The sequence below is a fragment of the Nanorana parkeri genome, unplaced genomic scaffold, assembly GCF_000935625.1.
Source record: "Nanorana parkeri isolate BGI_ZX_2015 unplaced genomic scaffold, ASM93562v1 scaffold459, whole genome shotgun sequence".
Lineage (NCBI taxonomy): Eukaryota > Metazoa > Chordata > Amphibia > Anura > Dicroglossidae > Nanorana > Nanorana parkeri.
Genome location: NW_017306727.1, coordinates 348,003 through 373,511, shown reverse-complemented (window position 1 = coordinate 373,511; position 25,509 = coordinate 348,003). Strand labels below are relative to the sequence as shown.

The window sequence follows — 25,509 nt, the reverse complement described above, 5'->3', positions numbered from 1 at the left end:
CAGTGCTTAGAAAAACTCATCATTGTCTGGTGGGTCCATTCATAGGGGCAATGCTCATACATGTGTGCCTATATACACCCATGTGTATTCACTTGTGCACCTAACTGTACACGTACCCCTGTGAATACGCATGTGCACCTATCTGTAAGCGTACCCCTGTACATACGCATGTCATCCCATGTCTTCCCACCAGTAAGTGTCTATATGTCTATAAGCTGAGAAAAGTACACGTTAAAAGCTGTTTTATTCGAAAAATATTATTAAAATCACTAAAAGGAGCTACCACTATAAAATATATATATGTATATATATATACTCATAAAAAACAAAGGACTAAAAAAGTAGGGAATTAAAAAGAGGTTAACTAGATAAACACTCTAAATGGCATAGATTACAAGATGGTGTTGACCTCGATCTCCTCATTGAGACCTATGGGTACCAAAGAATTTAATTTGAAGATCCAAAAAGTCTCACGGTTACAAAGACGGTGAAAACGCTCAGAAACCGATAGCTCTGAGGAAATATGTTCGATTGCGAACACCCGGAGATCCTGGGTCCGTTTGTGGTGCTTAAGGGTAAAATGCCGGGGGACGCCATGGTCAAAATCTCCTTTTTCGATTAGGCGTCTGTGTTCACCTATCCTGGTACGTAAGGGGCGTATTGTACGACCAACATATAATAAGCCACATGGGCAAGTGAGGCCATAGACAACATGGTCATGTGAACAGATAATGAATTGCCTAATGGAATTGGAATTCTTCAGATGGTCATGGAAACGAGTTTGACCATTTGACAATCCCGAGATCACAATGCTATCAATATGATATTAATATGCCGTCCGTGTGGGTTGTTTTTGGTCATCCCTTCATCTCTCCTCCCACTCAACCTTATGATAGACTTGCTCTGCTCGATCTATGCCCATTCCCCCAAGCACAGCCCCTAAGTGGGAGTGTCCCCTTAGACTCGTCTCCTCCACCAATCACAGTCACTCTGGACAGCGTCTGACTCCTCCCAGCTGTCAAATGTAAACCCTGGCAAGGCATCCCGCTATTTCTATTGCACTTTAAATTGAGGCTTGACAAAGAGGCAGAGCCTCGAAACGCGTAGCCGCCGGCATTGGACACTACCCTTGTCCTGCTCTTTTCATTCCCCTTCGTTTTTGACATTCCAGAGACACCACCCCCACAGACTATTGGGGTCTCCGTACGGTCCGGCACTAACACCGCCTTATACTCGTGCAGCCGCGGCTCAGCCTGGCCAGCTGAGTTCACGCTGTTCACACGATCACCCCTGACAGTCCTCAGTTCGTTCCCCTGCACATTTTCCCGGCGCTGTAGGACCAGCGGACACACGATATGCTGACAACAGTAACGTGAGTGGTTTCTTTACAGTAGTGGCGCTTTCTCATTGTGTGATTTTAGTTTTATCAAATGAGGCTTTCTCAGAGATGTATTAAAATTGTGCTTTGATGCATTGTATACCAAAATATACATTTTACCTTTTTTGAGGCCATCCAAACATAAACGTGGTTTAGCCATCTAAAATAAATTGTAGTTATATTGTGTATACTTACTCTGTGTGTAGCAAAGAATGTATATTGTAATCTTTTTAAAAATGTACATTTTTATTGATCTTGTTGCTCCAACACTAAATAGAGATGTGGTTTTGACATAAAGTCCCATTAGAAATAGTAAAAATAATAAATTTGCAGTGTGCACAATATTCTTTTTTATAGTGTTAAAAAAATGAATCACTTTTACATATGTAATCTTTAATGACTTAAATACAATTAAGTAATTTGTGAAATCTGTTTTATTGATGGAGCATTGTAATAGACTGAACAATAGGAGACAGAGCATGACAGCATTATATGCAGCACCTTGCCAGTCCCAGGGTAGCATATAACACCTCAGACACCGGGGTGCAATACAGGACTTACATAAATTTTGTTAGCTGAGGAGCAAGGGCGGACACATTAGGTGTGTCACCCAGACAGTGCCTGTCATTTTAGGACAGGTGCCATTCACATACAATACAAGTAAAAAACATTGTGATAAAGGCATTACTGTGTGCTTCCTCTACTATACATATTTACTTTAATGGTTACAAATACAGGTGAAACTCGAATAATTAGAATATCGTGCAAAAGTTCATTTATTTCACTAATGTAACTTAAAAGGTGAAACTAATATATGAGATAGATTCATTACATGCAAAGCAAGATAGTTCAAGCCGTGATTTGTCCTAATTGTGATGATTATGGCTTACAGCTCATGAAAACCCCAAATCCACAATCTCAGAAAATTAGAATATTGTGAAAAGGTGCAATATTGCACTACTTCCTCTTCTGACTGTTGTGCATTACCAATTCGTGTTCCCTGCACTCTGTGTGATACGTACTCCTGACCCTTGCACTCTTTGCATTTCATACTCCTGACCCCTGTAATTTGTGCATTACCCAATTCTGACCCCTTTTCTTTGAACGTTACTTACTCCTGAACCTTGCACTCTGTCCAATACACTGTCCTGACATCAGTGCTCACCCATTTTTGACTCCTTCACTCTTTGTATTATGTAAGTCTGACCCCTACACCCTGTGCATTACCCATTGCTGACCCCTGCACTCTTTGCATTGCCCATTCATGACCCCTGCATTATGTGCATTACCCACTCCTGACCCCTGCACTCTTTGCATTACCCATTCATGACCCCTGCATTATGTGCATTACCCATTCCTGACCCCCTGCAGTCTTTGCATTACCCACGCCTCACCCCTGATTAGAAGGACAATGGCATATGTGTGCTGTGAATACAATGGAGGAATTCATAAAAACTGGAGCAGACAGAATCTGGAGCAGTTGACCATGGCAACCAATCAGCTTCTCCGTTGGTTAATTGGTTGTTATGAGCAACAGCTCCAGATTCTGTGTGCTTCGGTTTTTATAAATTCCCCCCAATGAGTACTTTCAGAATCTATCCATGCCCCTATAAGCCTTCTCCCCCCAGGCACAGTACGGTAACGTGCACCACCTTATCCCTCTCCTTGGGCACCTCAGGTCTTTTACAGCCCTAGCAACACCCCTGCCGACTACGATCTCACCCAACAGCTAGGCTTTCACATAATCTGCAGACAGAGTGCCCTGTCTGCTAGTACACCACCTTCCCTTGCACAGCTCCGCCCACTTTATTGGAGCTCTGTAAACAAACCCGCCCACTATACTAAATACATTGGAGCTTTGGTACGTAGTCACGCCCACTGTCTTAATTACAATTGAGCCCCGCCTACTATAATAGCGCTCTTTATCCAGCCCTGCCCACTATACTAACTACACTGGCGCTCCCGCATGCAGCCACGCCCACTATCCTAACTACACTAAACTCCCTTTTAAATATGGGCGTGGTCGCCAGTCAGAACGAGGCGTGAAGCGCTTCTCTTTGTCCGGGATGCGGCTGCGCAATGCACCCAGAGGAAGCTGCTTGTCCTAGCAATATGGCTGAATTGTCATCAGTACTGAAGCGGCTCTGCAGAGTGGTGCTCTTCCTCTCACAGCTGTACGTGTTCTCCGGGCGCGGTAAGTGTCCTGCAGGAATCTCCGCTCAGACTACCCTGCTGGTCTTCTATGGACATGATGTTCATATTGGTCTGCCTGTACAGACCATTGTATTGCACCACTGTTCTGTGTGTGAAGGGACAAGCGATATAGCAGAAGTGTACGTTTTATTCTGGCCTTAGTGGAAACTAGGGATGGGCAACTTAAGCCCTCTAGCTGTTGTTGAACTACAAGTCCCATGAGGCATTGGAAGACAGACAGTTACAGACATGACTCCCAGAGGCAGAGGTATGCTGGGATTTGTAGTTAAAACACAGCTGGAGGGCCAGAGTTGCCCACCCTTGGTGTAGAGTGATAGGTTCACAGTTGAAATACATAAGTGTGATCCATTTTACATGCCACAAATGTTTTTGGGTTTTTTTCAGCTTTTTTTTTTTTTTTATCCTAAATCTTTGGCTTCAGTTTTCTCTGCTGGAGATAGAGAAATAGACCTTGGTCAGCGAACACTTTAGGCACCCTTTACCCAGGTGTTTATGCTGTGGCTGGGGATTCCTACAGCAAGAACTTGTGGATTCCAGATGTGTGTACAGATGTTCCAGATAATGGCAGGCTGACAGCGGCCGCATCTGTCAGGAGCATTCTACATGTGATCACACATGGAGCAATTACCTGTGGTTTTTGGATTGATGGTCTGCAGACAGATTGAATTCAGAGACGATCATCTATCCAGAACCACAGGCAATTCTACCATTTACCATTACATGCGGACTGCTGCTGCCACCCTGTCATTTACTTGGGATTCTTGCTGCTAGAATCTGTAGAGCCACACTACACCTTAGAAAGATCCTGACAATATTGTCTGTATTCACCCCGCTACCTGATTGACAGTTGGCTCGGCCTCTCTAGAGCCAGAGCCAGCTGTACCCGCCCTCTCCTCCCATCTGTCCCTCTAGACAGCGCTGGAGGAATGGAGAGGGGAGGCAGGAATCCCTGCGGGGAGCTGTGATTGACAGTCACTTCTCTTTGCAGGGAGACGATCATAAACTGAGTGATCAGCGGATTGCTCAGCTCAGCTCTCCATCTATAGACCCGATGTGTGACACCTGCAGTGTCACACATCAGCTCTAACTATGGGGATGGGTGCATTTCACTCTCCCCATAAATCGCCTTTTAAGATGATGCTTCCAACCCCAGGGTTGTGACAGCTATTCCTCATCTTATACCTTTTATACCAATAGGAGTAAGGCTGTAGTCAAAACATCAAATGCAGTATGTCACAGCAGCCATGGGGGATCGGCAAGACCCCATGGTTGTACATTCAAAGGTTTCAGATTAGACCACTTCCACAATGGGACATTTGCATTTCCAGGGTCTCTGTTTTTTACAGGACAGTAACCAATCTGAACCTGTGGAATCTAAACAAAGATGAGGAAACATTTTGTGTGGATTTACCCTTTGAAATACATAGATTGTATTATATGGTTCTGTTAACTGCAAAGCATCAAAGCCTAAACCTCGTTACTTTTTCAGGATCATTGAGCTTTGAGCACTTCCAAGCTGCTGCACAGGCCCTAAAAGACCAGCCCCTGTCATCTTCTGTTCCACCCAGCACCAAAGTTACAGGTCAGTATTATCAGCTGCAGGTTGGCTCACAGATCTGTCTTTTCATAGTATTGGAAATTCACGAATTGATCATTTTTGTTGGGTTCATGTACATATTATCCTTCATTGGCTAGACTTTATAGTGCAGCAACATTGTGCATAGTCAGGTGTGTCCCTACACTTTTCATCACCTGAAGCCGGTTGGGGAATTGTGGCATGGTGTGCTGGAGGGGTACATTACTGATGGGTGGTTTTTGCTGGTGGCTCCAACTCTGTACTCTGTCCCACCCAGCTCGCTGACATCACTGGTTGCCCAGAGCTGGGCAGCACACCAGCCAGTGTGTCCCACCCAGCTCCTGGCAACCAGTGACATCAGTGAGCTGGGCGGAACACCAGGCAGCATGTCTCAGGATGTTTAGAGTTCTGGCCGCCTAATTATATGGATGGCCAGTGGCTATGGCATTTCAGGCTGTTGACTGTCACTGGCGGCTGCTGAGTCGGTGACAACCAGCAGCTTTGAAGGCGGTGCCTGGGCACGTCGTCGACAGCGATTAAGGAGGCGGGTCTTAGTGATGAGGGAGGTGGGGCCCAGTGACAGAGGAGGTGGGGCCCGCAAGCAATCGTGGAGGGGAAGGAGGCGGACAGAGGATCGGCTTGACCTCCCTCCTGAGACCCTGCAGAGCCCACCATAGGGAGTCTATGGTGGGCTCTGCAGTGTCACCCCCAGGTGGGCTGTTTGGGTTATCAGGTGGACTTATCTAGAAATCACAGGGCCCCATACAAGATTTTGCTATGGGGCCCTGTGATTTCTAGTTACGCACCTGCAGATGGCCCTGTGCATAGTTCATATATGTTTAGCTAGTGATTTACTTTTAAATATAGTCAAAGATAGGGAGACATCCGTACACTGGTGATCTGGCTTTGGGGTGCTTAGAAGCCCCCATGTAAATGTACTTGTTTACAGTTCTTAAAGGATACATACCCTAATGAGTGTTTTTAGTGAGATGAATAGTAGAAGAAACATTGTTTCTAAAATGTTATTGTTTTTCTTTTCAGACGTCACCCTTACACCTGATTATATAGCTAAATGTCCAAGCAATGACCTCTGCACCAAGTTACCTGCTGACTGTATGAAATGCAATACAAACAAAACTTGTACTTATGGAAAACTCGATATTTATAACTGTACAGCCAAACCCCATGTCATGTGTGTGGTAAGGAAATGAACATAAGTATATTATACTCTTTTAATATCTAATAAATATCTCCTGTATTATAGAACTGCTTGCCTCGCCCCCTCCTTTGCTTGTCTTTGCCTTTTGGCCTTGCAATGATCTGCCTTTCTACTCTCCCTTTCTATACTTGTGTCTCAGTTGTTCTAGCTCACTGAAAAAGTGTTAAGCCAGTCTATCAGCATAATAGACACACAAGTAGCATTTTCTAAAGGAGATCAGCGATGGCAGCCCCATATTTATTTCAGGAAAGGTTGACCTAAAATATAGTTTCGCTTTGTGCTGTTAAGTTAGGGTATTATGTGTCAGTCATGCTTTTATCAGTATTTACTGTATGATGATCTCCAGCTTTACATAGCTTGTATATCTTTGTCATGGCTGTTTAGTGCTGGCCACACACATGCTATCATTTATTTGGACCCAAACTGAGCACAGTTTTTAAGGCATATTAGAGAAGTGCAAGCAAATTAAACAGTTGAGCTTTAATCCAAATAAGAAATTCTATATTCCTGCCTATCCTGCTTCCTTAAAGGAGATCTATGAGGTGAATGATTTCCACTAATCCTCATAGTTAGAGCCGACCTGTGACAGAAGCTGTCACAGGTCAGCTCACTTCCTGATCGTCTCCCTGCAGTGAGTTGTGACCGTCAGTCACCGCTGCCCGCAGGGTTACCCCCCTCCCCGATCCTCCAGCGCTGAGTGGAGGAACGGCTGAGGGAGGGGTCGGGCACTGCTGGCTCTTCCTCTACATAGGCAGAGCCAGCTGTCACTCACGCAACAAGGTGGATCCAGGCAGCATTGTCGGGATCCATCCCCGGCTGCAGCGCTGTCAGTATATAGCGGGCAATAGCCGCGATATACTGAGCTTTGGATCATGGGAGGATATGTCCTCCCGTTACCCTAAAGAGAACTATGGGGAAAACACTAGCCCCCTAGTTGTCTTAAGTCACCGGGAGTCTGTCTAAACAGCCCCGACACTGTACGTCGTCAGTCACGAAGGGGTTAAACAATAACACAAGCCCTGGACTACTTCACTTAGTGCGCAGATTGTCTCACGTTCCCTTTTAGCAGAGGTTATGTTACCAACTGCCATGGATCCTGAAGTAGCAGTTTCTGCAGGAGAGCTTGTTTTGCTTATATCTTTTCTTTAACAAAGATGCTTGTATAAGAAAAGGGGTGAGTAAAGCTTTGCAGATACCTCCGAATTACATGTACTTCATTTACTTTGCATTTCAGATGTTTTCCCAGTAACTGATATCAGTTAAACTTAAACATGGCATTGGACATGAGGAAGCTGCATTTATACCTAAAGGAGAACTATGAGGTGAGTGCTTTTCACTCACCTCATAGTTCTAGCCGACCTGTGACAATGAGACTGTCACAGATCGGCTCAGTAGATCGGGAGGTGAGCGAACACATACCGGCGTTCGCTCACTTCTCGATCCTGTCACAGCTCTCTGCCGTGACAGGGGAGTGGCTGGATTCCCCCCTCCCCGCTCCGATCTGCCAGCGCTGACTGGAGGATCGGACGGCGGAGGGGGCGGGTACAGCTGACTCTGCCTCTCACGCAGCTGGGCGGATCAAGGCATAATTGTCGGGATCCGCTTCAGCTGCGGCGTCTCAGTATACCGCGAGCAGCAGCTCGCAGTATACTGAGCTTAGGGTGACGGGCGGACGCTAGTTTGTGTCCTCCCGTTACCCTAAGGAGAACTATGGGGAAAAGCCTTAACCCCATAGTTCTCCTTTTTAAAGGATTATTAAAGCCACGGGATTTTAATATATATATAAAAAATCCCGTGGCTTTAATAATGCCGAAAATGTGATCTGCGCATGTGCCCGCCCCAAGATTTTTTTGCAAAAAGTGTCAAGGAAAAAAAAACCCGATTTGAACAGGTTTAATGCTTACACGTGTCTTCCCCGCGGGCTCCCCTCCGAAAAATGTGAAAAAAAATCTTGGGGCGGGCACATGCGCAGATTACATTTTCGGCCGGGGCGCGAGTAGAGAACAAGGTAAGTCGATGGACGGTGTGCACCCGCATGCAGACACCGTGGGACAGGAAGTGCCAGCAAGCCCAGAGGAGTCAGCGCTGGATCGGAGCCACATTTATAGATATTTAACACACTGCATCTAAGCAGATTCAAGGTCATGCTTCATACACAAACTATAATTCTGTTGGGGTAGTGGGTAGGATCTATTCACACTGGGAAGAGTGGTGGAGACAGAGCCACCGTCAGGGGGGGTACGGCCGATACTCATGTAAGGGGCCCGGGCAGCCTCCGGGGCCCGCCCGGGACCCATACATGAGTATCGGCCGACGGTGAAGTGCGAGAAGGCGGCCGGGCCCCCGCAGCAGCCGGGGATGGAGTATTGGCCCTAGCAACGCAGGGCCCCAGCATTGCCGCTCCAGCGGCTTCAAGACAAGCTGGGGCCCCATCAACGGCGCTGCTCGTCTCAGGGCGGAAGTGACGGCACGTTGATGACGTGACGTCACTTCCGGTCAGTCCAGCGGGTCGGGTGTGCAGGTCAGTGGCGGATCCGAGGGGGGAGCCGCTGCCATCCTGAAACTGACAGGAGGATAGCACCCTGCCTGCCGCTCGATCATCGTAATCCAGGCAGGGAGGAGAGCGGAGCTGCTTTCCTCCTGTCCGTTTCAGGATGACAGCGGCTGTGTGCGTGGCCGAGCGGAGGATCGGTAAGTATCATTGATATCTACCGATCCTCCGTGTACAGCACAAACACCGGAGTGATCGTCTGATCACTGATGTGACTATGGGGGGGACATTAGAGTGTAACCTCCTCTGTACAGAGACTGATGTGACTGGCTCAGTGTTCTCTGTACAGCGCTGCGGTATATGTCAGAGCTATATATAAATGTATAATCATAACGGTGCGGGGGGATCGTTATGGGGACCGAGCGGTGCAGGGAGGGGGCCCCGAAATTTTTGATGGCTGCCCTGGGTGGAGAAGAAAGTAACATGGAAATTTGTATGCTTACCTTTCCATCATTTTCCTTTCCTGGTACCTGTACATGGCAGCATCCAATAGGTATGCTGCCATGTAGGTACCAGGAAAGTGTCTTCTGGCTGACAACCGCCTCTGAAGATGGATAGCTGAATAGGGAGAAAGGAATCGGAGGGCTGACAGCGCTGCAAATTCTGCAGCAGTAACCATCACAGGAAATGTTGCCACAGCAGCAGCACTGTCAGGATCAACAGATATGAGCTTGGAAACTCAACTCAGATTACAAATAGGATGTTTTGTTAGTATGATAGGAAACGCTTACAATTTTTAGGGGACTTTTGCGTTTTGTCGGGAGTTCTACTTTAAGTGAGAAAAAGAACCATTGGGGTCATTAACCTTTATGCTGCTGGTGGCAGATTGGGATTTGTTAGGGATATTTGTAAAATGTTGTTTTTATTATAGCTATAGAACTACATAAATGATAGTTATTTTCTTCAAGGGCTTACTTAGCTGACTTTTCTCCTTTTTTTGTTTTGTGCGCAGGATGACAACCATCAGAAACAGGAAAATTTCACGATCAGTATGACCTGTCAGTTTTGCTGGCAGCTCCTGCCTTCTGACTATGAGTGCAGTAAATCTAATTCAAGTATCTGCAAGACCGTGGCCTGTCCTCGACAACGTTACAATGCCACCTGCACTGTCAAGGACCATGTGCATTGTTTAGGTATGTGAAGTAGTTCTCAGAATTGTTTTGGAAAGGCTAGCATAGCAAGAGGTCATTTTTTAACTTGTTAGTCAGTTCTGTGACATCTGTGCTTAAACTGGTATTACTGGTTGTAGTCATTTGCACTGTTTATTTTGCAGGTCGGCGTGTGTTCCCAAAGATGTTATATTGTAACTGGACTGGGGGTTACAAGTGGTCCACAGCACTTGCACTAAGGTAATTGCTGCATTATGTTCTGCTTTGAAACTACTACTGACTATAGTTACTAGGGATGCACCGAAGCCGTTTTTTCGGTATCGAGTTGCAATATATATTTTTTTGGTACTGACCGATATCGAGTACCGATACTCATGACCCATTGCCTGGCTTCCTGATTGCCTGGGAAGCCGGTGTTCTATTGAAAGAACACCGGCTTCACTTACTGAGGCTGCCTGGCTGCCTGACCAATCAGGAAGCCTGGGGTGGGTCATGAGGTGCTACCCGGCTTCCTGATTAATCAGGAAGCCAGGCTGCGTAGCAACACGTTAAGCTGGCTTCCTATCCAATCAGGAAGCCTGGCAATATATCATGACCCGCCTCCCACCTTCCTGATTGGCTATGAAGCCGGCTTTACTTGTTCCTAGGCAGCCTGGCTTCCTGACCAATCAGGGAGACGGGTCATTACGTGCCGCCCAGCTTCCTGATTGGAAAGGAAGCCGGCTCCATGCTCCCTAAGTACCGGTATCGGAGGTAAGTATCAGAGCGTTTGGAGCGTTTGGATGAGTACAAGTACTCCCACAAATACTCGGCATCTGCACCGATACTAGTATTGGTGCATCCCTAGTGCCGGTGCACAGGTGCATTCAGCAGCCTCTGCAGTTTGGCCCAGCAAGTGTGTGCCATACTTGATACAGGTTTTCTTTTTTTATTTAGACACCCAATATAATTCACACCCCATATTTGCTGCCGAATACTGGCTTTCATTTTGATGTGTGTGTGTAAACAAAAAAAAAGACCTTCTGACACTGTTCAGCCAAGAGGTAGATGGATACAAAGTAACATTGTTACTTTTGTATTTACTGTTGGGCGAGTGGAAGCCAGTGCAGGGATTGGCAAAGGGGGGTTGCAGACACTGAGTGGTTGGTCAAGTGGAGGAGTCTGGCAGCTGCATTTATGAACTGACTGAAGGGGGGATATCCTGTGTAGTGGAAGGCCAATGAGGAGGGAGTTACAATAGTCAAGACGAGAGATAACAAGGGAGTGTATGAGTAGTTTTGCGGTTTCATTGGTGAGGAAGGGGCGTATTTTTGAGATGTTACGAAGGTGAAGGCGGCAGGATTTGGATAGTGATTGGATGTGGGGAAGAAAGGTGAGGTCAGAGTCAAGGATGACACCTAGGACCCTGGCATTGGAGGAGGGGTGGATAGTTGTGTTATCAATCTCAACTGAAATGTTGGGGGAAGGTGCACGGGCGGGAGGAAATATCAAGAGCTCAGTTTTTGAAAGATTGAGCTTTAAGAAATGTTGTGACATCCAGACGTATATGTCAGTTAGTAGATTAGTGACACGAGAGGACACAGAGTTGTAGAGTGGAAAGATAAATTTGAGTGTCATCGGCATAGAGATGGTATTGGAAGCCATGTGAGGTTATTAGTTGACCAAGGGAGGAGAGAGGAGGGGTCCAAGGACAGAGCCTTGGGGGACCCCTACAGAAAGAGGAAGAGGAGGGGAGGAGTTAGAATTGTAAGTGACACTAAAGGAGCGCATAGATAAGTAGGAGGAGAACCATGAGAGAGCAGAGTCTTGTAGGCCAAGCGAGTGGAGTTTTTTGAGGAGCAGCGGGTGGTCAACAGTGTCAAAAGCAGCAGAAAGGTCTAATAGCAAGAGTAAGGAATAGTGGCTGTTGTTTTTAGCTGTTATTAGGTCATTGGTGAGTTTTAGGAGGGCTGTTTCAGTAATACTAAAGTATTAATACTAAAGTATTACTTCCTTCATTCCCCTTAGCAATTATTTTTTTTTCCTGCCATTTTTTTTTTTTTTAAACTTTAATATTTAAACCTGTTTCTTTTTCTTTTATTTATTCTGTTTTGTTTTTTTTCTTTTTTAGTCTCACATTAAAAAAAGTGCAGAATTGGAAAAAAAAAGAGGCTTGATTTAATTTATAAAAAACTTTGTGATGCTTTGTACCAGAATCATTATATCAGTATCAATTAAACAGGACAAATGTATACTTTTCATCTACAGGAACACTCATATTTTTAAAACTAACACTGATCAAATAGAAAAGTGTACTTGTTTTTTAATTTAGTTATAGATATATTATTTTTGTCTATGAATTGCATAGAAATAAAAAATGCTAGACAGTCTCACAAAAGAAAGCCATTTTTGTCCTAAATAAAATATGTATTACTTTATCTTAAGTGATGACAAATGTATTGCTGAATAAACAGAGCTATATCAGAAATGTAAAAACTGCCCTGGTCCATGGTGCTGTACAGATGTGAGCGCTGAAGTGACTATAGAGACCCAGCCCATTCAACAACGATCTTCCCATAGGATCATATGTACATTTGCCATATTTCATGCATGTTATTTACCTGTAAAAGCCTCCATGTAGACATCCAAAAGCCCAGAGACTGCTGCTGGGCCCGCCATCTTGGAGGTGATGCCAGCAGACTAGAGCATACTCAGAGCTGTCAAGGTTATGTAGAGAGGTGAAGGAAGGGGCAGATAAGCTTGCCAGCTCAGACAGTAATTACACACCCAGAAGAGGAGAGAGCTGTGCTAGGGAGTTGGCTATTCCTAAAGGGTTAAATGTGCTAGCAAGTCAAGCATTGTAAGCCAATACAAATTGTTTATAGAAAGGAAAAACGCTGCAAGTAAGCATTTAAAACATTTGATTTTTCTGTGCTTTTACCTGTAATTTGACAGGTTCTCTTCATTGTAAATTTGTCATGAAGGCTATCATTACTGACTTCTCATGAAAATCCTAATTGCCTGGCTGTTGTGTTAATGCCCTGGCTTCAATAGTTTTAGTGACTAACCTCGAGCAAGCATGGAGATAATGAATTCTGACATTTTGCTATATGCTTACTCTTGGGTTGTGGCTTAGAGGTCAGACAAAGCTAGATAACATACATTTTCATAAGGAGGCCAGCAAGGGCAGCTCTTATATTTCTGAAATTACAGGTATACTTTTAAAGCTCATAGTTTTAAATGTTAAAGCCAGTCTGAAGCAAGATCAATGTTTCTAAAGAGCCATTGGTAAGAGATAACAGCCACCTCCTGGTGCCTACATACCAGTTTCCTATTGTGTACGTAAGGAGACCCAGAAAACGATACATTTGAAACCAGCTTCCTTACTCAAGAGGCTGGCCCCACTGACTACTCCACCTCATTATTGGCCAGTGACAGACCAGCACTGGGGTGGGGGGCAGAGCCAGCCGGTCAACCACAGGAGCTGAATGGAATTTCCATAAGAGGATGTTCTGGTTTCCAGAGTACCCAGGAGTCTCTGCTGGGTGCAAGCACCTAGAGTTGCCTTCTATCACATATCAGTGGATCTTGTAATATTTAAGTATGCGTTGGGGTTTTAGTGGAGTAAAATATGGATACATTATGTTTTACAGATCTTATGTTTCCAATATTGTATCTTGCAGTATCACACTTGGAGGATTTGGTGCCGATCGTTTTTACCTGGGCCAATGGAGAGAAGGACTAGGAAAGTTATTCAGTTTCGGAGGCCTGGGAATTTGGACTTTGATAGATGTGTTTTTAATTTGTGTTGGGTATGTTGGACCTGCAGATGGATCTCTTTATATTTAGCACATTGGCTCCAAAAGAGAGAACAAGCCTCAGCTTTTCAGAACGCTTCAGTTTGTTCTTATTTTGTATATTTTATATGATGTACGGTATCTGTACTTTTCATTGAGGTCAAATTGGCTCAAAGAACTTTGATGCTTCTTGGAACTTTAACTAGAAAATGTCACTTCTCTTTTCTTTAATAACTACAATAGTGTTTGCACAGCTAAATGACAAAAGAAAAGTGTTTCTCTGAGCTTGCTATGCGTTCATACTGTTGACGCTACATATTATGGCAACTCTGTCGTCAGAATTTTGTTGTTTGAACCTTATTAGGCCCCTTTTACATGGTTGGCATCCATTCTGATTAGCAGGGGATCTTGTGACATCCGTTTCCATTCCTTTTCTCCTCCGTGGCCATTTGCATCAAATTACCTCCAATTCGTCCCGTTCAGGTTTGCTAAAACGGAACTCTGTTTACACCGTCTCCCCATAGACTAACATTGAGCTTCTGATCTAATCGGAAAGCCATGTGAAAGGGGCCTTACTTGGTTTACCAGCTTAGAGATACCAATTCCAATATTCATTAAAACACATTGCTACTGCTATCTGATATGTTTGTAAAGATTCTTCCACTTTCACTGCATGGAATTGGAGGTTACGTAGAATTTCTTGTAAAGACTGTTCTAATATATAAATGTATAAGTGTGATCACACTTGAAATGCTTTTTATCCACACTACTAGAGGGAAGGATAGCAACCCGATCTCGTGTTCTCTTTACTCTCACGTGAACTGATTCTGGTAAATAAAATCCCAGCAGGGACACAGTAGTTGGTGGTCAGTGTCAGTTGACTGGTGATTGGTAATGAGCCCAAGGACACATGTACACTCGGAGATCCTGCAGTATTCAGATGGCAGTGGGAGTGCAAAGGGACACAGTACACAAAAAGTGCCTATACACACAAATCCTGTCATTAGATACATAACAAAACTGCTGTTGCTGACTTCCTTCTGAAAATGCTGTTATGCTGGCTCACTGGCTCCAGTTCAATGACCTGCATCAAGTATGTAGATTGGGAAAGTCATGGAAAAGCATGTTCCTTTCTGCATACGTTTTGGGTCATTGTCTCAAAGTATTAAAGCAAGATGCAGGAAATACTGATGGAGTAGTCCGTAAGAACAGCCTGCATCGTCTTCTCTCTTTTTTTTTTAAACAGGTTCCCTTCATCATGTTATTAGAATCTAAGATAATTGTTTATTGCTTAATATCTGGCTGCAGCTAAGCCCTGAATAAGACAAGTACTGTGGACTACTGTATATGGCTCACCGAGCTGTACTTTCTGTTATTTATTTATTGTCATTGGATGCTGGTTTTTCTTTTCTCTACTTTCTTTCTAGTCAGGATATCCATAAAGAATGCTTAGCATGGTCACTGCACTGCTGTTTGGCTGGATAGTGGCTATTCTCACTAGCGCTTTGTGTGTAGCCGGAGAGAGAGTTTTACTTTCCACAAGGGAACATTATTACTTGTAATGCTAGTATTCAGTATAAGAGTTCCTTTTTAACCCCTTCATGACGGAGGCCCTTTTTGTCCATTTTTGCACCCATGTTATATCCCACATTTTAGGCCTGAAAATGACGTAAAACCCCCCAACATTATATATTTTCTGAATGCCAAGACCCTATAGAATAAAATGGTGGTAGTTGAAAATTTTTATGTTGCGCAATATTAGCGCAACTCCTTATTAAACCCCAAAATTTAGTGATCCCTTCTTCGGGACGCAGAAGCGATCTGGCGACAGGTAAGTCGCCAGGATCGCTTCTGTTGTAAAGCCGACAGTCGGCTCTACAAGTTTAAACAGACTCCCGGCGGCAAAAGTACGTCGTCAGTCACAAAGGGGTTAAAGTGACATTAAACTCAGGAGTTAAATCTTACAAAATGCATTTAAGCTCCTTAACGTTTAACAAAATGTATGATATTTGTGTATCACTCAGCTGTAGATCCTCAAATTGTCTCTGAATTGGTGCTGACACTGTCCTTCCTTCTGCAGGGTGGCTACTTTTGTTCCCCATGGTCCCTGTGTGTGTTGTAAAGTAGTCACCGCTCCTAGCACACTGCTGTGATGGACTACATTATCAATACAAATTAGGAACATAAACATGAGATTGTTTGTTTGTATTGAGATTGTAGTCCATCACAGCAGTGTGCTTGGAGCGGTGACTACTTTACAACACACACGCAGGGACAATGGGGAACAAAAGCAGCCACCCTCCAGAAGGAAGGATTGTGGCAGCACCAATTCAGAGATGCTTTGAGGATCTACAGCCGAGTGATACACAAATAAGATAGTTTTGTTAATAGTTAAGGTACTTGAATGCATTTTTAGGTTTATGGTAAGGTTAGAGTTTTGGGTCACTCTAATTTTACAAGCCTTCATTTATATTTTCCTCCAGCGACAGGGGTTGGGACAAACCTATGATGCTACAAGGTGTTGCAACAGCTAAAACCGCCCTGGTAGTGTTATAGTTTGTACCAAATTCTGTTGTTGCCACGTTTATTAGGCAAGTTTGTGGCCATGTAAATGTGGAGGAATATTTAAATAACGGTATGTGAAATATAAAAAAAAAAACGAAAAACGAATGTACTTAAAGCCCAAGCGCGGGCATAATGATCTTACAGGAGTTCAGTAAGTTGTACAGTGCACTAGTTGTACACCCTCCTGCCATTTTCAGCACTGCCTTCCCCACTAATCATCTGGTATATATTCCGGTGGGAGTTCAGCTCCTGAATTTCTGTGCCTGCTCCACCTGTAGTGCTGCAGGTCTGGTAAACCTCGGAGCTGTGGTTGCATCTCTATCCCCCTCTACTAGCCCTCTGGTCAGCCATACAATGGTGCCTGGGGCTGTTTACTTTGTGATTGACCAGGAGGGGAGAGGGATGGAGATGTGACCACAATGCTACAGCTGGGGCAGGCTCAGCGGGAGCTGGAGTTCCATCCGCATGTATACCTGGTGATGATTTTCAGGAAGAAGAAGGAAGAGCTGACTATAGCAGGAGGGTTTACACCAAAGGCACTGTACATCTTGCTGAGCTCCAGTAAGATTATTGCGCCAGGTGTTGAACTTTAACGCTTTCATTACTTGTATTAACCACACAGTCATCAGAATACAAAATGTGTTTGTTGTGATAATGATCCTTTTATGTAAATAGCTGCTTCATCATTGACACACAAGTGTATAATAAGTAAATCTATATCTAGTTGATACATGGTAAGGAGTGGTATTGATCCCGGTGCTTACTAGCTATAGAAATGTGAGCTGCCAATCCTATCAGCTCCAGGTTCTACAACAAGACCATTGTTGACTTTGTTTTTTCATACAGCTTTTACAGAATGCAACCAAACATCTGTCCCTTCCACGTCGTTCCTTTTCCTCTGTTACACTTGTATGTGCAAAGCAATACTGTAAATAAAATATTTCCTGTAATTACCACTGCAGTGTGCATAGTTATTGTTCCACTCGATGTGCATGTAGGTCCAAAGTCAGGTAGGCTGTGTATACACACACCTAATATTGGCAAACTCAGCTGTCCGTTATGCTGTATTGGATGTTCGTGGAGAAAATGTTTTTATATTGTGTATAATATATTCTTCGTATTGCTATTACATACGTGGGGTGTTATGTAGTTATTATTATTATGAATTTATATAGCGCCAACAGTTTGCACAGTGCTTTACAATATAGGGAAGACATTACAATACAATTCAAGATGGTAAGGAGGGCCCTGCCTGTGAGAGCTTGCAATCTAAAAGGGACGGGGAGATGATACATGAGGAGGTAGCTGTGTGGGGATGAATTGTTTGAGAAAGTGATAGTTCAGTGGTTAGGTTGAGGTGGGATAGGCTTCCTTGAAGAGATGAGTCTTAAGGGATCGATATAAAGGCAGTCAGGGGGGAGATAGTTGGACAGGTTGGGGTAAAGAGTTCCAGTGGATGGGAGAGACTCTAGAGAAGTCCTGGAGGCGGGCATGGAAGGAGTTAACAAGCAGCAGGAGGTCTTTGGAAGAGCGGAGGGGACAGTTAGGGCTCAGTCACACTAGATGCAGTGCGTTTCGGCCTGATTTTGGCCGGAACGCACTGCCTCGCATTGCGGCCGGCTCACTTTTAAGTGGGGTAGAAATTGGCCCGCCACGTCCCCTCCGACCCCACTAAAAAGTGAGCCGGCCGCAATGCGAGGCAGTGTGTTCCGGCCTAAATCGGGCCGGAACGCTCTGCATCTAGAGTGACTGAGCCCTTAGGGTGATAGTATAAGGAATGTCACCAGCACACCAAGAATCCTTTTGAGGATCACCAAATGTTCATTCAGAACCCTGCCAAGTTTAGACCAGCGCTTTTGGGGCCGGGCAGGGTCCCTTCATCAGGCTTAGCACTGCAGTCATTACAAGCACCCTGATCCGCTAAGGAGTGCGACAAGCCTTCTCTACATCCCTGAGTTAGGATGATAGTTCACAAAGGATAGCAGGGAAGCCTGGTAATAACATATGAGTTCAGTTTACAGGAAGTAACAAGGACACTGGAATTCTGGGAAGATTTACAGCTATTTTTCTGATTGCCCCAAAAATAGGAAACTGATAAAACCACCTTGTCTAAGGACTGCTAAGCTGCAATATATGATGTTTGGGGTTTGCTAAGTGAAATGACCCAACTCTGGCCACCGGTGGGTGTGACCGTCACCTACAAGCCTGACATGTATAATGGGTCCTTGTGTGAAGTTTGGGGGAAATCGGTTAACGTATGCTAAGCCACATTAGGCTCCCCAAATATCAGCTTAATGGTGCTCATTTGCCTTGTGGCAAACCAGACCCCATGAAACTTCCAGGACGGGTTTGGGAAGCTGAAAACGTAGGTTGTGCAAAGTTTCAAGGCAATTGAATGAGGAGTAAGCACTTTTTTTTTTTTTTTACACATGAAACAATTTAACATGAAATGTTAGGGTGTCCCCCAAAAAGGTTTGGCTTTAATTGGCCTTAGCGTGCTTGGCATGTGAGGTAGAGTCATTACACTGTAAGCTCCTTTTAGTGAGGGGACAGTATGTAAAGCTCGTCATACGAAGTAGTCACATGGATGAGAAATGTCAGTCAGCCCTCAGGTACCTCGCTGTCCATGTTACAGTGCGCGGTAAGCAGTGTGTGTCCTAAAATGATCGGAGGAACTTCTCCGGTATGTGACTGTGTGGGCAGGATTACCGCCTCCAGCCTATAAAAAGGGAGATCCAGCCGACCAATCAGCGTCCGCCTACCTTCTGATCTCTTTAAGTAAGAGGGAAGAACTTGTGTGTGGCGCTGATTCGCTGAGTGCAGAGCTCGGTGCGGGCACAGCTGGACCATGGCAGAGGACACACTGCTCCCCTTCTATCAGAACCTTCCCAAAGTGGTGAGATCATTCTACATTACTAATCGGTATACTTACACGTTCTGATGGCTCCTCCCACCCGCCGACACAGCCAATCAGACTAGGGTTCTCTACAAGAAATAGGAAATGTTTCTGGCATCGGCTTTCAGTCGGTGTCTGCATGTGTGTTGCAGCGCTTGTCCGGATTGCGCTATTGCTGTAGCATGGAGGTGACCCGACAGACAGCGAGCGGTACGATCCTGAGCCTATGATGTGCCTGTTCTATAGGAGATCAGGAAGTGCTCTGTTATCCTACAACTTTCACTGGGAGGAGAGTGCTGTCATCGATCTGTATACACAGTGTGACATTCACCACAAAGGATAGAACACCGATGATGGTGACCCATCCATCAAAAGTGGGCTTTGTGGTCTCAGCTATTCTTCCACAGGCTGATCACTGTACAAAGTGAATGCTAGTAAATAAGGGGGAATCTGTGTTCACGTTACATAGAGAATGTTAGTAAATAGAGTGGATCTGTGTTCACATTACATAGAGAATGTTAGTAAATAGAGTGGATCTGTGTTCACATTACATAGAGAATGTTAGTAAATAGAGTGGATCTGTGTTCACATTACATAGAGAATGTTAGTAAATAGAGTGAATCTGTGTTCACGTTACATAGAGAATGTTAGTAAACAGAGTGAATCTGTGTTCACGTTACATAGAGAATGTTAGTAAACAGAGTGAATCTGTGTTCATGTTACATAGAGAATGTTCGTAAATAGAGTGAATCTGTGTTCATGTTACATAGAGAATGTTCGTAAATAGAGTGAATCTGTGCTGACGTTACATAGAGAATGTTAGTAAATAGAGTGGATCTGTGTTCACATTACATAGAGAATGTTTGTAAACAGAGTGGATCTGTGTTCACATTACATAGAGAATGTTAGTAAATATCCCCCACAGCCTCAGGCCCCAATGGTAGTTCCGCCCCTGGACAGGGAGACGCAGCAGAGGGATGAAAGAGCCACATGCGGCTCCGGAGCCGCAGGTTGCTGACCCCTGACACAGAGAATGTTAGTAAACAGTGAATCTGTGTTCACGTTACATAGAGAATGTTAGTAAATAGAGTGAATCTGTGTTCACGATACATAGAGAATGTCAGTAAATAGGGCAGGGTTGCATTCACACCAAAATCAGAAGGTACTTGCAAATTAGCGGAGTGTCCGTTGACCTGCGATTGTACCTTCAGATTTCCTTCCGCTTCAATGTATGAGCCTTTAATGTGTGAGGCTGACAATTTTTCTTTGAACAGGAATGTAATATGAAGTGATCTAATATACAGGCTCAGTGGTGAGCACATGTTAGTGAACACCGGCATTTGGGATAAGTTTGTGTTTTACTTGTATTCCTCCATGTAAATCAGTGTATATGCATCTCAGTCCCCTATGTACTAAGCTGCATGAATATATATACATATCTCATAGTGACTTGGTAATCCCACATACTCCAGTTATGGATAAAGGACTTTAGCAATGGCTGTAGCAGTTATGAAGTGTTTTGTTTGGGATTCAGGATCTGGAATATCATGGATGGAAAGGGAGGGTCATGTATTCCACCCCTCCTCCATTTCAGATGTTGGGTTAGCTGGATGGGCACTCTAATGTACTTAGCTGAAGCTACAATGGCCGAACCAGACAATGATGTCCAGAGGACCCTATGAAAGGAGTTTGGGGGCAATGTTCGACAGGACAGATTAAAGACCCTTCCCCAATTACCATTGTACCTCTTGCTGATAAATTAGCATTGCTCCACCTACCTCCTGATATCGAGGGGCCCAATTGCGGCCCTTGACTATGCCAAGGGGCTGCACATAGTATTCATAGAAGGTAATGCTACAGAATGCTGTCAGAGGCTGAAGACATGCAAAAGAAAATAGAGACCATGCATGAGGAAACATGCCACAGGAGTTGGTGGAGGCTGGGAACATGCTTGTGGAGACATTCATTATTAATACAGACATTTCTACACCACTGGAATCCAGTCTAAAGAACATTCTTCCTTCACTGGCTTCAAGGAGGATTATGGGGCGAGTGAAAAACACATCACCATCATATTAAGATGATCTGTGACACTGAAGCTGCCACACGTCGGCTCTATTGGTCGGGAAGTTAGAGAACACATACCGCTGATTGCTCACTTTTCGATCATCTCCCTGCAGAGCGCAGTGACTGTCAATGACCGCTCCCCGCAGGGACTCACCCCTCCCCTGCCCGATCCTCCAGCGCTGACTGGAGGAACGGACGGGGAGGGGGCGGGCACAGCTGCCTCTAGATAGGCAGAGCCAGTTGTCAATCAGCCAGCAGGCTGGATCTCAACAGTATTGTTGGGATCCATCCTGGCTGCGGCGTGGTGCTACCCTCTCAGCATATAGCGGGCAATAACCCACTATATACTGAATTTTAGGTCATCAGAGGACATTAGTATATGTCTTCCTGTGACCCTGAAGAGAACTATGGCCAGTAAAGGTTAGGCCGTAGTTCTCTTTTAAGTAAGCATCTAACTAAGGAAAACACTGACTACTGCCTGCAAGAGTCCTGAGGGCCAAAGGTTGGGCACCAGTGCTGTAAGCTCAGCCTGACTCTGCAGTCATTTGAATAAGGGCAATCTTATTGCCCTTGTACCTCCATCCAGGTCTATGGCCTAAGAGTTGAACCCAAAGTTCAGATGACCTTACCTTATCAGGGTGGCTGTACTGTTGAGGATATGTGTACTTGTGTTGGATGATTGTAGCTTGGAAAGTGATGAAGTCACCAGGGGAATACTGCAAGTATATTGTGCCTGCTATTGAGTGACAAGGACCAGTAAGTAATTAGACAGAGATTAAAGTGTCTCAAGGAGAGATAGATGGCCAGGATGCTTAGAATTTACTCTACAGCACAAGTAAGCACTTAGACAGATTGGTAGACAGGATCAATGAAGATTCTCCATTTAGCTTAAAAAATGTGTAAAAAAAACCTCGCGCCAGAAGCAAGTGACCTAAGCAGCGAACACTGAGGCTCGGTTCACACCTAGGCGTTTTTCCGCGCTTTCGTACTCGCGGAAAAACCCTCAAACAGGGAAATGCCATTATTTTCAATGTGCATGGTTCCCATCTGGGCGGTTTTCCGCGAGTACGAACGTGCGGGAAACCGCCCTACGCCCAAAGAAGTACATGTACTTCTTTGGGGCGTTTTGGTCGGGCGGTTCCATTGGGATACAGCCAAGTATCCCTCGGAAACTTAACCGTGAATCGCGGTTAAAAAAACGCGTGAAAAACGTGCATATTCAATCCGCCTAGGTGTGAACCCAGCCTAATTCAACAAAAGAAGGAATAACTCAGAAAATATATTTTCTCTATTTAGCTGCTGAAAAGGCAGATGGACCACAAACACAGCTCAGCTATGAACCAGATGCTGCCTCTCTCTAGCTATTAATGAAAAGTGTGGCCCTGAAAGATGACCAGTGCACCCCTAGGCCCATGCCCAGTGTTTGTAGATGATGGCAGTGCATCTGTGAAAGGTTCCAGCTTGTGGCCTGAAAGCAACTGGTTCACTTTAATGGCGGCATCCTCAGAAGCTTCTTCTATCCTTCCCTTTGTCCCCCCATCCCCCTCTGTGACAGTGCTGAGTGACCAAGCACTAAGTACTGTCATGTGTAAGTCACTTGTTCCTCCATACCCAGAAGGAGATGGTATTTTGTTTGATGCTGAAAGTGGCGGAGGAGCAAAGGGAAGCCGAGTGTGCTGTTGCAGTTGATGACATTAAATTGAACCGGTCGCTTTGCCTTAGATGGGTAATACACAGGTTCACTTTGGAATACATTTTAAAACCTAAACAAATGTGAATAACTTTGCGCCAGAAACAAAACAAGCCTAAGCAGGGAGCACTAATCCAACACATGAAGGAATACACTGAAAAATAATAAAAATGTGCCGCGCTATATCTCTCTAAACAATGTGTAAGAAAATAATTTCCTGTTTAGTTTGTTTTACATAAAATAGGTGTGACCCAATTATAAATGACATATATTCACATCAATACATGAAATCTTTCTCAATAAAGTGCACAAAACTCATACGTGCAAAGAAAACGTGTAATACATAAGTGTCCGATAGACAATTAAAGTTCCACGGGGAACATAAACAGCTTCAGTGTGAGAAGTTCCCGTTAACTTCGGCAATTACCGATCAACCACAGGAGTGCTGCTCACCTTGAATACAGACCTTGGAAGAAGGTCAAACAATGCCAATCCCCTTTCACTTGATAGATATAGTCAGGTGGGAAGGACCCTGGCGGCTGCAAATCTGGAATGCAAGGGAACGCCTCCTCCTCCTTAGTAATGACCCACTGTAACGTGTCCACATGGACAATTATGGCAAAGCTTCCATGGTCTATGTGTACCTATCCCTCAGAGACTGCAGTCGTTGATTCACTTTATATTTTGACTTTATGTAAGTAGATTTTTCACAAATGCACTCTTATATCATTGATGGGCACTATGGAGCCTTCTTTTTATTGTTAATATGCACCTGGAACTCTGAGGGAAAGATACGCATAGACCCTGAAAGCTTTGCCATAATCGTCCATGTGGACACGATACAGTGGGTCGTTACCAAGGAGGAGGCGTTCCCTTGTATTCTAGCTTTGCAGCCACCCGGGTCCTTCACGCCCGACTATATTTATCAAGTGAAAGGGGATTCGCGTTGTTTGACCTTCTTCCAAGGTATGATAATCGGCAGGTGTATGGAAGGCGTGCGACCGTTTCTCATACACTCATGATCACATAAGAACATCTATCAAATGTGATGAATTAAAACCCCCTCAAAGGATAAAGCACTTGGCCATGTGAGTCCCCCATGAATAATAATGGGTAACATTCATCCCCAGGCCCGGATTTCCCACAAGGCCACCGAGGCCCGGCCTCGGGACGGCAGGGCGCAGAGTGGCGGCAGCGGTCTCCTTGTGGGGAAGTTGCCCTCTCTACATTCAGTCCCGCTTTGTACAAGCAGGACTAAATGTAGAGTGAGGCAGCCGATTTTTCGTTTACATGTGAACTCGGCGATGTCGCCGAGATCACATGTAAACAGTCTGCAGCCTCCCCCCTGCACTTACCTCTCTCCTTTAGTTCCGTCCTCCGCCGCCGAGTCACGAGTCTCTGAATGCAGTGATCAGATCGGCAGGGTTAAAAGTACCCCTGCCGCTCCGTGTAGACGGTGAGAGGGGAGAGCTGTGCCCTTCTTTCACCTGTCATAGGAGTTCCAGCACAGTGCTCTGCTAGAACTCCTGTATTGGAGGTGACAGGGTCAATAAAGAGAACCTGTCACCTCCAATTGCTATCACACGGGATTGTTGGGGGGGGGGCAAGAATCCTAGCACCGGCCCTGACTGTGCCTCTTGAGGTGTCTCTAAGCTGTAAACATCCTGCTACACAGCATTTTAAGCAGATATTATCTTGTATCCTTCAGTAAAAATTGTCTATTAGGCAATTTCACATGGTGTCAGAAGAGTATATCATTCCGATATGTAATCGCGCTAAAACAGCAATGTTCAAGATAACAATGAAGCAGGTCTCACCCATGTTTGTATCATCCACCAAAGTTTAGTATGTAATAGTGTTAAGAGATTCACTCCGTCAGATAACAAGATCCAATGCTGCTGTGTGCCGAAAGTTTTTACCACATGTAGGGACTAACAGGCTTCCAATCCACTCCACTGTGCTCAAATGCTAATGCGTTTCATTCAAAATAGAACTTCCTCAGTCAGTAAGAATATTTAATTGTTGATTGGCTGTAAGAAACAAACAACCTTAAACAACTTTAAAATAATGATACGCTGTTTTGGACCTGCTCACAAATTTAGATCGGATCAAAGATTCCGTACTTGTATCTGCCGCCTGGCCTGATTATACGGGGTATACCCTCGGAGATAAAAATGAAATCACGCCAACTCAGTCAGTGTAAAAACACTTCTCCTTTATTGTTCTCCTTTTCATATGGTTTTATTTAACAGGTGAACGTGTATATTTGAGCGTAGCATTGCAGAAAAGTATTTTAGTTTATATATTCTAGCTTATCATTGGTTAGATCCATTTATGCATAACTTCCTGCCAAGATGTTTATAGATGTTTATGTCTTTCGTCTTGGGTGCGTTGTCTGAAGAGGAGGCGTCAACTTGGTTCCTATTTCTACTGTGTACTTCGGATCTGGGGGGGGGGGGGGGGGGGTT

The 25,509-nt window shown here is 44.7% G+C and overlaps 2 protein-coding genes across 3 annotated transcripts in view; both read left to right on the top strand.

Moving 5' to 3' along the window:
* Positions 1-3,432: 3,432 nt before the first annotated feature.
* Positions 3,433-14,105, top strand: TM2D3 (TM2 domain containing 3). Of its 2 annotated transcripts, XM_018560496.1 has the most exons (6): positions 3,433-3,572; positions 5,082-5,174; positions 6,210-6,367; positions 9,891-10,071; positions 10,212-10,287; positions 13,710-14,105. In XM_018560496.1, the coding sequence occupies exons 1-6, from the start codon at positions 3,458-3,460 to the stop codon at positions 13,873-13,875; spliced, it is 789 nt and encodes a 262-aa protein (XP_018415998.1). In that variant the 5' UTR covers positions 3,433-3,457; the 3' UTR covers positions 13,876-14,105. The 2 variants fall into 2 exon arrangements, with proteins under 2 accessions (XP_018415998.1, XP_018415999.1); XM_018560497.1 differs by lacking the exon at positions 5,082-5,174.
* A 5,083-nt stretch (positions 14,106-19,188) lies between these two features.
* ADAL (adenosine deaminase like) overlaps positions 19,189-25,509 on the top strand; it is a 34,637-nt gene continuing 28,316 nt past the window's right edge. The window contains exon 1 of the mRNA XM_018560491.1: positions 19,189-19,284. Coding sequence (XP_018415993.1) covers positions 19,237-19,284 — 48 coding nt within the window. The 5' untranslated portion in view covers positions 19,189-19,236. The remainder of the gene's footprint in view (positions 19,285-25,509) is intronic.

Coding starts and splice junctions, on each gene's coding strand:
- TM2D3 (XM_018560496.1), top strand. CDS start 3,458: ATGCACCCAGAGGAAGCTGCTTGTCCTAGCAATATGGCTGAATTGTCA. Junction 3,573..5,081: donor GTACGTGTTCTCCGGGCGCG/GTAAGTGTCCTG, acceptor TTACTTTTTCAG/GATCATTGAGCTTTGAGCAC. Junction 10,072..10,211: donor GGACCATGTGCATTGTTTAG/GTATGTGAAGTA, acceptor TTTATTTTGCAG/GTCGGCGTGTGTTCCCAAAG.